The following is a 16,013-nucleotide window of genomic DNA, read 5'->3' on the forward strand; positions in this document are numbered from 1 at the left end:
TGACTGCAATCATATTCTGTCGCAGTAAATTGGCTCTAAAGATATGCGAATTGTGCAGTTGATTGGGCAAATGGTATTCAGATACTCTTAAACTTTATGGAACTGTATTAATTTGACCAGTGTTCCGAAAATTGAATGTGTTCAGCGACGTTTTATTCGTATCAACAAACCTCTCCTGGAATTCTCACATTACCACCATATGTGCCTGTGCTTCTCGGTCACTGGGTTACCTGCGACGTAACCTTCGGAACTCACTTCCACTTATCCGCAAACTGGCATTTCAAACGTTTGTTCGCCCTCGACTTGAGTTCGCCGCTCCACTCTGGTCTTCCCACCGAAATTAACATGTTGGAATCAATACAAAATATAGCCGCACGTTTCATTTCCCGGAATTATGACTACCGTTTTAGCGTAACTCAAGTAGAGATTCACCTTTCTATTCAGCTTCTAAGTAATCGTCGCGACATAGCCCTTTTGTCATTATTTCATAAATACGCCCACCACACAAACAAACATTACCTACACCTAGAAACGTCATCGCACACATCGCACAGATTATACAATCATAATAGCTTCACGCGCATCTATGGCAAAACAGAGGCTTTTAACTGGTCGGCAATCCCACGTGCCATCCGGCTCTGGAACAACCTTCCCGACAACATAGTTGCGGAAACTGATCGCGAAAAATTCAAGCACGCACTGAACTCGCTTAACCCTTATTAACCATTAACATCACGCTCACTGTCCTGTGTTACTTTTTCTACCTTTTTCTTGCACTGTTATACATTTGTAACAAACTTAGAGTTGCTTTTTATTGTACTCATATGCAGCTTTATGTAGCTAATGTTTTTTTATTGTTATTGTATGTACTTGATTGTTACTACTGTTATCGTATGTACTTGATTGTTACTACTGTTATAGTATGCACTTGATTGTATGCCCCCCTTTCTCATTCCCCATACAGGGGCCTTGTAAGGTATTTTACAAATAAATAAATATCCTGTACTATCGATTTCTCGGACGCCGTGTTGTATATGCCTAGGGGCGTGTACTGCGCATGTTTAATATTAGACCTCTAGAAATAAAGCGGAATTACCGTGATTACTTATTTTTGTATAAACTGATTCATAACCACTTCCCTTGTCCGTGGTTATTGTCAGCTGTGACGTTCTGCGTGTCTTGCCCTAACCTCCGTATTCCTGGCATTTTCTGCGTGAATTGCTCTTGTACCTCTAACGCTATAACACGTCTTGTAAAACAACTTAATGACTTGCGTGGTGATTTTGATATATTGAGTTCCACTACTTGCTCATTATCTGACTTGTGTCTGTGAATAATTCAATTTTTCGTTGCACTTTGTACCACTGTTTGAGACATTCTGTTTTGTTATTCGGTTTCATGTTCTTTGTGTAACGCAAGTGCACCACGATTAAGGCTTAAAACTGTTCTTGGTGATCATTAAGAAAAATAAACAAGTACATCAAACAATAAATAAACAACCGGCGGGCAAACTCACTCACGAACAGCCCTCTCCTCTGACTCATGCTTGCTTTGAAATCACTACACAGGCTTGGCATAGAGCGTCAGTGAGTGAATAAAGGCATCAGTGGGCGTCAGTATAAACGAGTGTGCGTAGGGAGCAGGAGTGAGGAGCGGTTCTCGTTAGTACCACAGTCACCGACCGTGGTTTTAAGTCACATGACCATACGAACGTGACGGGTGTAAGTGGACGTGTGTATGTGAGTGCCGGTGAGTGGGAGTGGAAGCGAGTATGAGCGTGAGTGGGCGCTGGTGAGTGCTAACGGAAGGTATTATGAGCACGAGCGAGTATATGGAGAAGTGCGAGTTCTACTCATTCACGTTAGCGTGAATGAGTAGAGAGCCTGTGAACATGTCGGAGAGGGAGCACGAATGAGCATCCGCCTTTTGTGCCGAATTATAATTTAAACTAAAAAATGCTTTTTTTTCTGACTGCTTTAGAAATCCTCGTACCATTCTTAAGCTGGACCAATCTATTTAGTTACGCAGTGTCGAGTGCTCAGGTTGTTCTTGCGTCTTTGTACCGCTATCATTTTTGGTTAATACCTTGGGATTTATCATGACGACCGAATGTTATGACTTGTTCGGATTGCCTAAATAATTAAGTGATTAGGAACGGTGGCACCGGAGTTATGTACGCCTAATTGAATGCCCTTCTTAAGTTGCGTAGGTTCGTTTTTAAATGGAATTTCAGTTTGCGGCTGCCGCGCCCAAACAAATATATATGAAGTATAAAAGTTGTCAAAGAGGATATGTGCGAGCCTGCTAAACGGTACTGCTTGGGATTGCGGAGGTGTAATAACACCCAAACGGACACTTGAGAAAGGGAGGGCGGGGGGTACTCTGCAAATGTCCACCTAGTGGACATGTCTATTTCGTCTGCTGCTGGAGTTCTGATTGGCTGGGCGGGGTATGCGTCATGAGAAGCTCGCGCCCCCAGCCAATCAGCACTTCAGCAGCAGACGAAATGCACATGTCTACTAGATAGGCACATGCAGAATAGCCCCAGGTGTTTATTTTTGTATGTATGTATGTATGTATGTATGTATGTATGTATGTATGTATGTATGTATGTATGTATGTATGTATGTATGTATGTATGTATGTATATGTGTGTGTGTGTATGTATGTATGTATGTATGTATGTATTTGCCGCCCTGCTGTAAGAGACAACCAAGAAAGTTTTATGGTAAAAATAAATACAGTCGTTTTACGGCCTGACGCCCGTGAAGAAATTGCAAACGTGCTGTAAGACCAATGTAATATGTCGACATCGCCAGCAGAAATCATCGTAAGGCGTCATACTCCCTCCCCTGTTTATTGTCCTAACGGCCCCTTTGTAGTAAAATAAATAAATAAATAAATAAATAGCTTTCCATTCTGCAGCATTAAATGGTGTGGCACCATATGCTAAGCACAAGCAGTTTCATGACTCTCGGAAGCGTGTTAGGCCTAACAGTGCGTAAACCCGCGGCCGATCTCAATGATGTCGACAAATCATCGTCAATACATTTTCGTCTTCAGCATGAGATAAGGCATAGTGAAGGCTAATGTGAATGCTTATTTCCAGCTGTCACGACGCAGAGCCGGTAGAAAGAGCGAAATCACACACTGTAAAGAAAGTTTACACCTTTCGGGTTGTGTTTTTCCCCAAACAGTAATCGTCACCTCTCTTGCCCGCATTTAGTTTCTTTAAAGCTGTGAGCATCCTACTTCCTAGTCACGAACGGCTTGCGTGTTATCAGCTTGACACAGCATTCTCGACAGGAAAGTAGCGAGCGTCAAGTTTTCAAGAGAGAAAACGCAAGCAAGGCAGATGACGATTATTGTTTGGGGACAAGATAATCTCCAAAGGGGGTCAACGTTTTTTAGAGTGTAGATCGCCAACACTAGACGCCCCTCTAGCAGAAGCGAGCATCTACGGAGATCATTTGAGGCAAATAAGAAGGGCTGTGGTGGGCAACGAGCGTAGTCAGAAACTTGCATCGCTGCAGCCAGTGTGGATACTCCGTTGAGAGAGAAAACACGATGTCTTGCAATAGGAATGCCTGCGTGTAGAACGAAACTCGCCAGTTACATTAGAATAGAAAATATGAAATTCTCTGAGGATCTACTCTCGAACTGTAACTTGAAGGAAATCTTCTAGGCCACTCAAAGGCGGACAGCTGTATTTTTTCAAAGGAAGGACTTGGTGCTTGAAAACCAAATGATGAAACATGCGTTTAAAATGTGTCGCTGCTGAAAGGCGAAACGTTTATAGATGCAAACACATCTAGAAGTGCTTAACACGGAGGTCGACACCATCCCAACCAAGGCACAGGCGTTCGAGCTTACCAGTGTAGTGACAATGAAGTTGTGGTACTCGTTGACGATTCCAATTCTTTGGGCCTGAAAGTAGGTTAGCGCATCGTTAATACTCAAAATTCCTGTTTTCAAGAAACATAATAAAAGAAAACAGATTTGTAAGTCCACCAGGAATATTGTTCTAAATTGTGCGCGCAATTGGTTCGAAGTATACCATTATAAGCCACACTCAAACTTTGCTCATAAATACGTGGGACTTAATGCACGTAATTATAAGGAGAATTTCCAACCTCAATGTTAATACGGAAATCAAAAAGAAATACACGCACTAAAGTGAAAAAAATAGAGTACGTATATTTTACTCTACGTGCAGTTTCCCTAAAGAAGCATAAGCAAATCATTGCGAAGAAATTATAATTACGAATATATACATGCTCCATCTTTACGAATTTGTGTAGTTGCGGTACGTTACAGAAAGCGAGTGCGAACTACAGCCCTAGCTAATATGATGCGTGCAAAAATTATATAAAGAAGAGACATAACAGGGCCCGACAGAAGAAAACGTTTTCTTTGGAGGAGGGAGTGTTCTTCACAACTGTAAATTTAGAAAAATTACACTTTTATTTTGCCAGTCAATGTAAACCTCACCTTAAAACGTTTCAGTCTTAACCTTCTGGCTTCTACCCTGATGCTTTGCCGAAATTGAGTCATTTCATTTGTAAATGCCCGGTGCGTTTAATCTCACACCAATTAGTTTCTGTAAAAAACATAAAAAGTTTCCCCCTACATGTCTTAACAGATCGCCAAGCCTGTGCGTAGCCACGTCTAGAAGGATGTTGCTCTCCCCGGCCTTAGCTATCTCCCGCAGGACAATCCGGGGATCCGTTTTCTCCGGAAGTAGCCGCAGCGACACCGGAAGTGGAAGACCGCCAGGCTGCGGCATGTGTAGGAGACCACGCAGCCGGACCAGCGCTGAGAATTTGACAAACGAAAAAAGAAATCCGGAATGTGCGATTGAGTTGGCATGTCTTAGGTAAATGGACTGTAAGAAAGTAAAAAGCAGCCCCGTCCCTGCCAGAACCAGCAGCTTACCGGAATCCTTGAAAAGGGTACGATCAATGCGTTCTACCAATGGAACATACAGGATATTTTTATACCATATACATATTTTTATAAAAAGCTGTACGAGCAGAGAACGTGGCGGTTATGCACAGTAGTTTGAAAATGACTGCATACGTTGGCGCTCATAACGCAAGTGTCACAAGACTAAGTATACGAAAAGCAACGATTAACTTTTTCTATCAGTGCCTTGGGAGCAGTTTCTCAAATTGCAAATTTGGGAGCAGTCACATTTTGTCGTAGCTTCCCCCTTTTTTTGTAAACTGGAAACTCGCCCATAATTCGAGATAATAATAATCAAACGTTAACAATAAATCCAGAAATAACGGAATCGAACGTACCGGGAGCACAGAAAGGGCCGCCCCACTATCGAGTCAGAAGGAGATACCCCATGAAACGGGAGGTGGCAGGTACCGATGCCGCGCGGTTTGCATGTGTCCTATGTGCGGCAGATTCAGTGCCTGTATTTGCAGCGAGATGGCATTATTGAAACATCGTCGCACACATATATACGGGGCGTTTCCATCAGACGGAGGAGCAGGCCGCGCTCGCTTTCCATATTGCCGCAGTTAATCTTTGAAATTCAATATATCGTGTTCAATATATCGAATAAGAAACGATTTTTACTACTTAAAAAAAAATAGCGTTCAATAAAATGTCACTGCCTCCAGATTTTTCATTTAAGTGACTGTCAACAGGGCACTAAGTAAAAAAACTGATTCTTTTGTATGCGTGCGTGCGTGTGTGTGTGTGTGTGTGTGTGTGTGTGTGTGTGTGTGTGCGTGTGCGTGCATGCGTGTGTGTGTGTATGTGTGTGTATGTGTGTGTGTGCGCGTATGCATGCGTGTGTGTGTGTGCGTGCATGTGTGTGTGCGTGTGTGCGTGTGTGTGTGTGTTTGTGTTTGTGTGTGTGTGTGTGTTTGTGTGTGTGTGTGTGTGCATTCAAAGCACATGTCACCAGCCGCAAAGTACGTCGGTATTGCCTATAGGAACTTATACATGTTTTAAATTTTCAAAAATCTGTTTGGTGTAGCAGAATACCCTGTTTACGTTGGAAAGAAATTTGCAGGACAACAAAGAAACTCGCGTAGTTTAGGACGGCGCAACGAGTTATGACGTAGAAATTGGTCCGTGTTACGTTAGTTCGGACTATGACGGTGCGGGTAAAAGAGAGGGCTTTTGTAAAGGGAATGCTTTAGTTGAGATTAAAAGCAAATGAGTCCAGCGAGTCATTCATGGCCTCGATAAGGTAATTATGGTCCAGTAGAGCAAAAAACTGAGTTTCTGAGATAGCAAAAAGCAGCCGAGGACAGTGGAAGATAACGCGGTTTGATAAATTGGAAACTTTTCATACATACTACGGTGCTAGCTGACGCAGCTTGTGGGTATTTGGAGATGAATGGGAGAGACTTTGGTTCTAGAGTGAACGTCAAATAGGCTGCTGCTGATTACGACGGTCCTTATGCAGTAGGTGGTTGAGAGTGTCGTAGTTGCTTTACGAATTTACTATGGTTGCTCACGAAGGCTTACAAGTTGTAATTGAGAGTGGGAACAGCGAATATCTTGTATGTGGAAAATGTAGATTATATTGCACGCACGCTATATCGTGAGACTTTTCCAATCTGTTTGTAATTCTGTTACCTACGTTAGCTCACCGCGATTCGTCAAACATTTTTCGAACCACGCTCTTTTCTCCTGTCTACCATGAGACGTCACCAAACCTCGAAAACATCCCATCTGAACATAACGCGTACATACTGATTAAGGATGATTAGGCCAAATAGAAGAAAAGCATTTCTTTCTGATTGCAACCCTTTGTCAGCATTAGCCGTCCACGATCGGTGAAAATGTTTTCGGGACCCGCTTACTTTTCTTTCTCTCATGCGACGTCAGAAAACCGTTGCAAATTATTGTGGCAGATTGATGTGTACACACTAAAGATGCATGTATGCTGAACAACACTTGTTATCTTTTTTTTTTTAGATAGCTAGAGAGTGACCCCGCTCCGAAAGGAATAGAAGCTGGCTAAACATTGATCGCTACGGCGACCCTCGAAGCTGCCAGTGACAATGAATTTCCTTGCCTAAAAGAAAAATTTTGTGTCGTTGCGTAAATTTCTAACTCTCTTGGCTCTTATGGGCAACCAATGCTGCTTCTTCGCATGAGAACATCAGCGCCATAACACACAGCCTAGCGAGCGGTCGACACAGTTTGCAGTGACACATGCTACGATTTTGTGTCAGCAATTTCACCGCTCATTTACAAACACATGTGTCCAGCTTCAGACCTGTCTGGGCACCGACGTGCTAGAACGTAGCAATGCATGCACTTCTCGCAACCCGTATGGCCATGGACAGAGCTTGGCTAGGCAATAACAATATTGCCGGTCAATATTGCATGGCAAAACAATATTGCGGGTAAGCTTCAGTGCATGTTTTAGGAGTTGCGCAAGTAGAATCGAAATGAGCTCAGATTAAAATGACTTCAGGTTATAACGCGACAGAGCTATCGATGAAATCACCGAAGGCGTTCGAAAAGAATATCAGCGATATATTCACAGTAGCTCTACTTAAAAGTTCGTTTTGTGCGTTTTTTTTGTAGCTTATCTCTCGCTCAAAAAGTGGGGTACTTTCTCGAAGGTCTTTCAACTACGCTCTTGTAACGCAACCCTGAAAGCCACAGATTTTGTTCTTAAGGTGCGAATACCTAGTGTTCGCTAAATGAACCGATAGAAGGTTGCCCTACAGGTTATTTCGCCGAAGTGAAAATGTCGTCAAATCCAGGGGCACACAAGAACAATCTGACGCCAGAGAGAAAGAGTTAATTTGGTAACACACGATAAATAGCTATATTTGCTCAAAGATTGGTAATGAAATTGACGAACTTCAAAATTGGGCTCCTCCTTACCTTAAATAAATATGCGTTAATTTTAATGTGGGCTCCATGGCACGATAACCACGCGCAGGAATGACGTTATCAAGCGTGGCATGAATTCTTGCCCTTACTTGCTACCCACACATACATCAGTCACCAAGTACACTGCCCTACTAATTCTTGAGCAAGAAGTCATTAGAAGCAAGTTAAATCTGCGAGTAGGTACGGAAGATAACGTGGTACTGTTTATATGACAAGTGGTTATGGTACTCGAGTGATAGTACGTTGCTTTCTTGATCAATATTCTGCGGCACAGTCAGTATACGTCCACAGGTATTTCCACATTTTCTAAAGAAATGCTGCAGTAGACTTTTCGTTGTCGCTCCTGCAATGTACCCAGGAAAATTCGGAATTATTTTTGTTTCACGTGCTAGATACCTATTTCCGGATAGCTGCAAATTAAGAGGAATTTCGTCAGCACGGTGACGCTGGCAGAAAAATTATCACTCCCGTGGATCAAGTGCAAACACGTGAGTGGTGTCTTCAAAATTACACGTAGAGAAACAAAATGCAATATAGGCAGAGCTTATTGGAACTGGTTAACTATTCCTTCCCTTAATTTTTTTTTCTATTTCAGCTTACCACATGCTCACACGACCCATGGAGGAGTGGTTACATGAACAGTTCCTTCTCTTCGACAACAACACAAATTTTCTACACATATTCACACTGATAGAATTTTATAATGAGAAATAAATATAATAAACTAAATTTCCAAATGAGATCATTGGCACCTCAACACACAGTACTGTTTGAAAGAGTATTAGAAAGCAGAGTAGATTCCAACGGTTCTTATCTCAATGTCACCTAGGGCTGAAGGAGACAATAAACGCTTGCTTCGCCGCACTCACCTTCGGGTTTTTCGTACACAATCGTGAAGCCCTTCCATCGCTGAGCTTCCACCAGATCCCTGAGAGCTTGGTCCAGTTCGTGGGGAGAAGGTGCAAGGTTAAGAGATGCCGAACCCGCATAGACGCCTGCGTGAGCGCCACCTTCTTGGGACAAGTAGACGTGCGGGACTCGGTGTCCCGTGCAAGCGCTGCCGACCAGCGATGCCGCGTCTGGCTGCCGAGGTCCCAGCACTGCTAGAACACCCTGTTCAAGGAGTCTGCACACTGTTCGTAGAAACCAAATAAGAGACAGTATAGGGTACATATTTACAGTGAGCAATCCTTAAAACCATGGTAACCAAGCATCAAGAAATACAGAGGGACGTTTTCCACAGCAGTCCTTTGATTTTCATGCTCGCCTTAACCACCATCTGTCTCCACATTCACTGAACGTCCACACGTTTAAACTTCAAAAAGGAATGAAAGTGTCTGGGTAATAATTCTGTTATTTGCGGTTTCTTTTTTTTCAGTCTACATGCAAATATAAATTGCAGTAATACTATCAATGGAAGTTCTTGCGTACGAACAAACTTAAAATAATTATAACTTGTATTTACGGTGGCTTCTATTCTGATTTTTCTTTCATTTGTTCTCAAGGAAAAACACAGTAATAGCACAATAACAAAGTGTCATTTGAATGCAATAGTCATACGCAACACGCTTATGCTGTTAAAAAATTAGATGTTATTGTCTGCAGTTAACCATCAACAGAACACTGATCCTTAAGCTACTTTACTGTTACGAGATTGCATGCAAATTTTCGCCTTTTGTATTCTAGCGAAACGTTTTATTCTGCACTGCGCACTATTCCGAGATTTAAAGGAAATGTTCATACTCTACACTGTACGAAACTAGCTGAGAGAAGATCAATGCTACCGCGAGTGAGGTCCTCTGGTTTGCATCATTAACACCTTAGTTAAGAAAATCAGGTGGTGTTTTCTTGGAATATTGTGGGTATGGTTGACTATAGTTCATTCGTTTTACCGCAGCGCGGTTGATATACACACAAATGCTCTTCAGTCTCAAAAAAGCTCCTTTTCTCGTGCGAAATACTCAATGATAGAAGCGCAGTCGCCAACATCTATATTCGCTATTGTGTTCGTATGGCGCACAATAAATAACAGGACGTTTTAGATTCAAGGAACTCGAAGTTCGGGGACGCTGTCGGCCAGGCGTACGAAAGAACGCACATAGAGCTCATGGAATGCAGGTGTACAAAGGAGGTTTAGTTTTTGGGCACACAGAGGTCTATTGACCCGCGTACCTATCTATCTGTTTCATGCGGGCTGCATTATATTCGAAACAAACTAAATTAAGGTTTAGCGCAAAACGCGCCTGCATGAGTTGAAACTTACTGGAATGTTATCATAGGTTCTATTTCCTGTGTCTCTTGCAACCGAAGCTTGTGTAATCTGAATGTATGCGCGGTACTCGAATGGTGCAGCATTTTCTGGAGGACATGCGGGCGCTAGCAAATTCACTGGAATCTTCGACGAGTCATGTATAAAAGCCGGTGCGCTTGACCCGCAGGTCCCATTCTCGACGATCGCCGACATTGCTCGTCTCTATCCTTGTGCCTTAGTGTTACTTGTTTTGGTGGGCAGATGTTCGCCCAATGCAGAGTTAGGTTAGTAACAATTGTCTACTGTGTTCTTCACCATAACTACAATGTGACAATGTGTACTACTCACTAGAGAACTTTGGTATACACATGTATGCACTGCTAGCGGTTTTCAATGTATTGTACAAGTATTCCGTGAGAGAGTACTTCAAGATTTGTTTAAATCTCGTAAAACCGAATGGCCGAGATCTTTCCTGTAGACATCCGCGAAAGACAAATTTATCTCAACGCTTACTTGTAGCTCATTGTTGACACGCTATTGAATCTGTTTTAGAATATTTATATGTAACATTCCCTTAAACCGCTAACTACCGGCTCAGGTAGATGAGGCCGAAACTGTTGTAGATCACTTACAGCCCGTAAACACATTTATACGTTAGTGCGATGCTTCAGTAAGGGTCCACGGCAAGCAAATTTATTCTAATTACTTGAAATCGCTTTGAACAATTCTAGATGTTAGGATCATACTGCCTAATTATTACCAGCGCTGCTACAAAGACAATCAAATGAGGCCGTAATGTAATAAATCTAAAGGTAAAAAATATAATTGTAGAATCACGGTAAAACATGTCGTTGAAAGCTTTGTCAGAGGTTTTTCTGACCACCACTCGCGGAAAGAAGTAATTCTTCTTGCATAGTGCATTGTACACCTTGCGTTCATGTCATCAGTGTTTCACACTTCAGGACGACTTCATTTTCATTTCATATCTCCAATTTAGATCCAACTAGGGAAATAACCTTCCCGCGTCACACAGCTGCCTTGCATACCGAAATATACTTACGAAACTATTACCTTTATAAATAAAGAATCTTTTTTTGCACATGGCACAAAGCGCGTTTGCTCATTAAAAGGATTTTTCTTTCATTCTTAAGCTTGTCCTATGTTTTCAAATTATGTTTACATTGTTTTACATTGTGTCTTTAAGTAACTCTCATTGTCGTCAAGCGAAATATTTAAGTGGGTTAGAAAATATGCGAACATTGCTGGCGCATTTTCGTCGTCGTGATCGCCGTCGCCACCGTCGTGTGGTCCCGAATAAAATCCAAGCCTCAGAACAGTGAGCGGACCACGTGGCGACTGGGAGGGCAAGGTGCGAGGGCGCGCTGAAAAGAAGGACTGCTTCATGCTTGGCATAGTTAGTCACGAATTCGCTCATTCATGATCAGCTCGCTAGGAGACAGCACGCACCGCCAGATCCCGGAGGTCACGTGGCGTTCGGGACGTCTACCTGGGCACTCAATGTTGGAGGTCACGTGGTAGAGGCCGTCGATGCTCTGAGGTCTAGCTAGAAGAGGAGGGCATGCCTTCCCTTCCTTCAGCCATCCGGTGGCTGTCCATCCTGCTCAGCGTAATCGCGGCCTGCGCACTCTCTCTCTCTCTCTTTCAGATGTCTTCTGATGAGGGTGAAAGAGGGAGAGGCAAGCACTAGAGGATGAGCACTCGAGATGCCTGGTGGCTTCAGGTGCGCTCTCTTCTCACGTTCCTGGTGTGCGAGGTAGCCTAATCAGAGTTGTGGGGACGCGGAGCAGTTGCAACGATGAAGTCAGCAGCAGCAGCATGACACGTCACTTTGGAACAAGCACGCATGCGACCCGCTGCCGATACTCCTACTACACCAGCTCTATGACAGTGAGGGCTCGTAGTCGTCGAGCAAATCCTCTTGATGTTTCTCTTCAGCGCGTGCGACACCATTCCTCTTTCTTTAGCAAGGGAAAGTTTACTGCAATTCATACGGCCTGTGAAACTATGAGTAGCTTACTTCTTGTGATTATCCAATGATTTGCGATCGCTACCGATGAAATGGCTTTCGGACGAAACTACGACTTTATCATTGTTTAGAAAAGTTTACAAGATACATTGCTGCGTAGAAAATGCGTTCTGTAATATTTTGTTACCTTGAGAGTAGCTTAAATAAATTAATCGGGTAAGCAAATGCCAAATTTAAGCTATTATGAGCACATTCTTACTAAAGCGGTGTTAACAGTGAATGAGGTTTGAAGAAGCGTACATTCTTACAGTACTGACGTAGTGTAAGTACTGCAAGTTATTTAGGACTTGTAGAAAAAATATAATGAACGCGCCGCACAGCGCCTATCTTCCGTGTTGTTTTTCCTATTTTAGGTAAAAAAAGAAAGAAAATCAAACAAAAGCTGAATCTTCTGTATTGTGAATAAATTACATCGCGTACAAAAAAAAACAACGAAGGAAGAAAAATATCCTGCAAGGATATAAATATTTCACGGCTGCCACATTTATAGTCTCATGAAAAATCACAATCCATAAAATACAGCGTTACTGCAAGTACGTTTCTAGCAGATAAATCTGACATGGGCAGCTAGGACGAAAACACGCGGTGCACTTCTCGGCCAGGAACTAAAAGTAGATGAGAGAGCGCTGCCACGTGTCAGCGGAACGTCAATCTTGTAAACTGAAAAGCAGGAAGAGGCTTCCTTAGCAAAAAGTAATCTGTCAGCTTCAGGAATGTCCTCTCGAAGGGACCAGTGAGAAATAGCACTGCATCTTTTTTCTCTTTTCTGCTGCATTACGCGTCCAATGGAATATTGAACGTTTCATTCATAGTACCGCCTCCGGTCGTGCGTGTTCTTCACTTTCATCCGGTTCAGTGCTTTTTTCTAGAAGCTGCTTTTAATGTTGCAGTGAACACGCTCCAGGATGAGATCAAAGTTATTACTTCCGTTGTGCCGAAAGCGAGTGCTAAAAGGAGAAATGCAGAAAGGATTGCATAAAGAAAAAAATTGCCGTGCCACTGATTTAGTTCGTAAAAAAAGAACGAGCCACTCCTCTTGAGAAACGTTTCTAATGATGAAAAAACGACTTTTGTAGACATTGTTCATGGCGTAGCATTAAACACCGGTGGCGATGCGCGGAACAGGTCTGGCAAGTGAGAACGGAGAACGCCATGAAGAAGCAGAGTCTGCTTACGTTGTTAGATACGGGACCTTTTTCTGAGCCCCCTTCGAGTTCCCCAGACCACATCGAATCATAACACTGCTAAGCGAGGAATGCAGGAGCACCGGTGCCACATTCCTGAGGCACGACACGTGCAAACAAGTTGGCGGGCCCCACAGCCGGTGGAGCTATTCAATGCTTGGCTCTTCCAGAAAGCGAGGGGATAGCCCGGCACTATTGCAAGGAAAGTGGGTCCCGAAGCAGGATGGCTGTGATGTACCGGGAAGGCCCGGCAGCGTAGCCCCCATACGCCCATTGTACCAAGGCGTTTGAAGCCAGCGAGGCAAGACCAATTCTGCCCACCTTGGTCCGCCGTCGCCGCACCTGGCTCTTGTGACGGCGCGTAAGTCAGCAAGGCAAGACCGCAGGGGGACCAAGCGGCGACTCTCTTCGCCGAGTATGACACCATTGCATGGGCGCCTACCATTGGCCGGACATTACGCGTCTTCCAGACATCGAAGGGCATAAAAGAGAGACCGGGATCAGCCAAGTGCATTCCTGGAGCATTCTCTGATTCATCTCTCTCGAACTTCTTGTGACGGGCCGCAGCGTCCGAGTTGCTGCCGGCCCGTAATGACTGTACAACTGTTAATTGACGCTCTCTGTATATAATGTAAAATAAACCTCCCAAGTGTTTCATACCGAAGTCCGTCTTCGACCCCTACAACTGGTTGGCAGCGGTGAGATTGCCCTCAAATGCATCAGCTGGTGGCAGCGCTACAGATCAACCTTCGTCGAGAGAGATCCTGAGGAACCTGGAACAGCGAAAAAAGAGCCTTCGTCCAAGGGAGTCGCAAGGAACCGGGAAGAACGAAGAAGAGAGAGCCTTCGTCGAGAGAGGTCCTAAGAAGCTGGGAGCAGCGAAGCAGAGCGAGCCTTCGACCCAGGGAGTCCTGAGGAACCGGGAACAGCGGACCAATGAACCAGATGGCAGGATGCTGCAACCGTAAGTGTGTGTGTGTGTGAAAACGTTTATTGTACTGAGGTCCGGAGGCTCGACTGCTCAAGCCAAGGCGGGCCGCTCCCACGTTGGCACTGTCAGGCCAAGCCTTTCAGCGACATCATGGGCCCTCTGGACTGCCCTTAGTTGGTCCTGAAACAATGGGCTTTGAATCCTTTTCTCCCACTGTGTCCATTCTTCAACGAGGTTGGGGAGAGTCGCGGGACACCCCGCCAGGTATGTCTGATTCCAATGATGCCATTACAATCATTGCATTCCATCTTAATCTCCCTCTCTGGATATATTTTATTAATGGTGTAAGGTGTGGGATATGTACCCGTTTGCAATAAGCGCAGTGAGACTGCCTGAGCCCTGTTCAGTTTTGAATGTGGCAATGGGAATTGTCTGCGTCCTAAATAGTAATGTTTGGTAACATCATTGTATGTTAATAAATGATCTCTGGATTCCCTCGCTTGATGGTGAACGGCTCGGTTGTGACTGTCACGGTTAGCAAGTCCTCGTGCCAAGTCATGAGCAACCTCATTGAGGTTTACCCGAGTCTCGTCCACTTTCCCCATATGCGCAGGAAACCATCGGATTTCAGTTGTCATAATCACAATGTTTTCAAAAAGTTTCGCTGCAACTCCAGCTACGTAGCCTTTATCAAAACACTTTACAGCGGTTTTTGAATCACTGTAAATGAACGCCCACTTATTACTCCTGATGGCTAGAGCAATTGCCGCTTGTTCCGCCACCGTGGGGTCCTTGGTAAAAATTGTGAGAGCGTCTTGCACCTTCCCTTGATAATTTGATACAATGGCCGTATAGGCTTATTTACCGTTCACCCAGGCGGAATCAACTATAGCTGCCAGTTGGTTCTGCTGCTCTATTTCCTTCAAGAGTGCTTTAGCTCTTGCCTTTCTCCTTTCGACATTATATTCTGGATGCATGTTTCTGGGGAGAGGGTTGGTTCTGATCTTGCTCCTCACTTCAGTCATTAATTCTACTTCAGCCTCTATTGGACTCCTCGATGTATTCAGTTCTGCACCTATTGCCTGTAATATGTTCCTGCCAGCTCGTGACTTTGTCAATCTTTCGTGTTGCGCTAGCTGTTGGGCCTCCGCAATTTCTTGCATTGTATTGTGCACCCCTAGACTCATTAGTTTGTCGGTTGCAGCGTTACTGGGTATACCTAGGGCTACTTTAACGAGCTTCCTGAGCATCACAGTAAGTTTGTTAAGTTCTGCCTGCTTCCATTTGAATAATCCAGCCACATAAGTGAAGTGACAGAGAGCAAAGGCATGTATTATCCTCAAAGCGCTGTCTTCTCCCAGGCCTCTGCGTCTATTGGTAATTCTCCTTAGTAACCTAATGACCTCATCTGTTTTATTCGAGATATGTTGTATTGTTCTGTAGTTAGTATTGTTTGCGTCTATGTGATACCCAAGAACCTTCATTTTTTCAACTAGCCTGATTGCGGATCCTTCATGAGTATATAAACACACTCTTGGCTCATCTTCCGGAATGTAACCTCTTGGTTTACGGCCTTTTCTGCAATGTTTAATGACTAAGAGTTCTGATTTGGCTGCCGAGCATTTCAACCCCATGGCTTTCAGTGTGTTCTCTACAACGTATAAACTTTCCTGTAATCTGTTCTCTGTCTGTCCTATATTGCCCTTGGCACTCCATTTGGTT

At 43.8% G+C, this 16,013-nt stretch overlaps 1 protein-coding gene across 1 annotated transcript in view; it reads right to left on the bottom strand.

Moving 5' to 3' along the window:
* Positions 1-16,013, bottom strand: part of LOC135899751 (glutamate receptor ionotropic, kainate 2-like) — a 166,695-nt gene that overhangs the window by 26,709 nt on the left and 123,973 nt on the right. Inside the window, exons 3-5 of the mRNA XM_065429082.2 lie at positions 8,748-9,011; positions 4,631-4,815; positions 3,874-3,927 (exon numbers count right to left, since the gene is read on the bottom strand). Coding sequence (XP_065285154.1) covers positions 3,874-3,927; positions 4,631-4,815; positions 8,748-9,011 — 503 coding nt within the window. The remainder of the gene's footprint in view (positions 1-3,873; positions 3,928-4,630; positions 4,816-8,747; positions 9,012-16,013) is intronic.

The sequence above is a fragment of the Dermacentor albipictus genome, chromosome 5 (assembly GCF_038994185.2).
Source record: "Dermacentor albipictus isolate Rhodes 1998 colony chromosome 5, USDA_Dalb.pri_finalv2, whole genome shotgun sequence".
NCBI lineage: Eukaryota > Metazoa > Arthropoda > Arachnida > Ixodida > Ixodidae > Dermacentor > Dermacentor albipictus.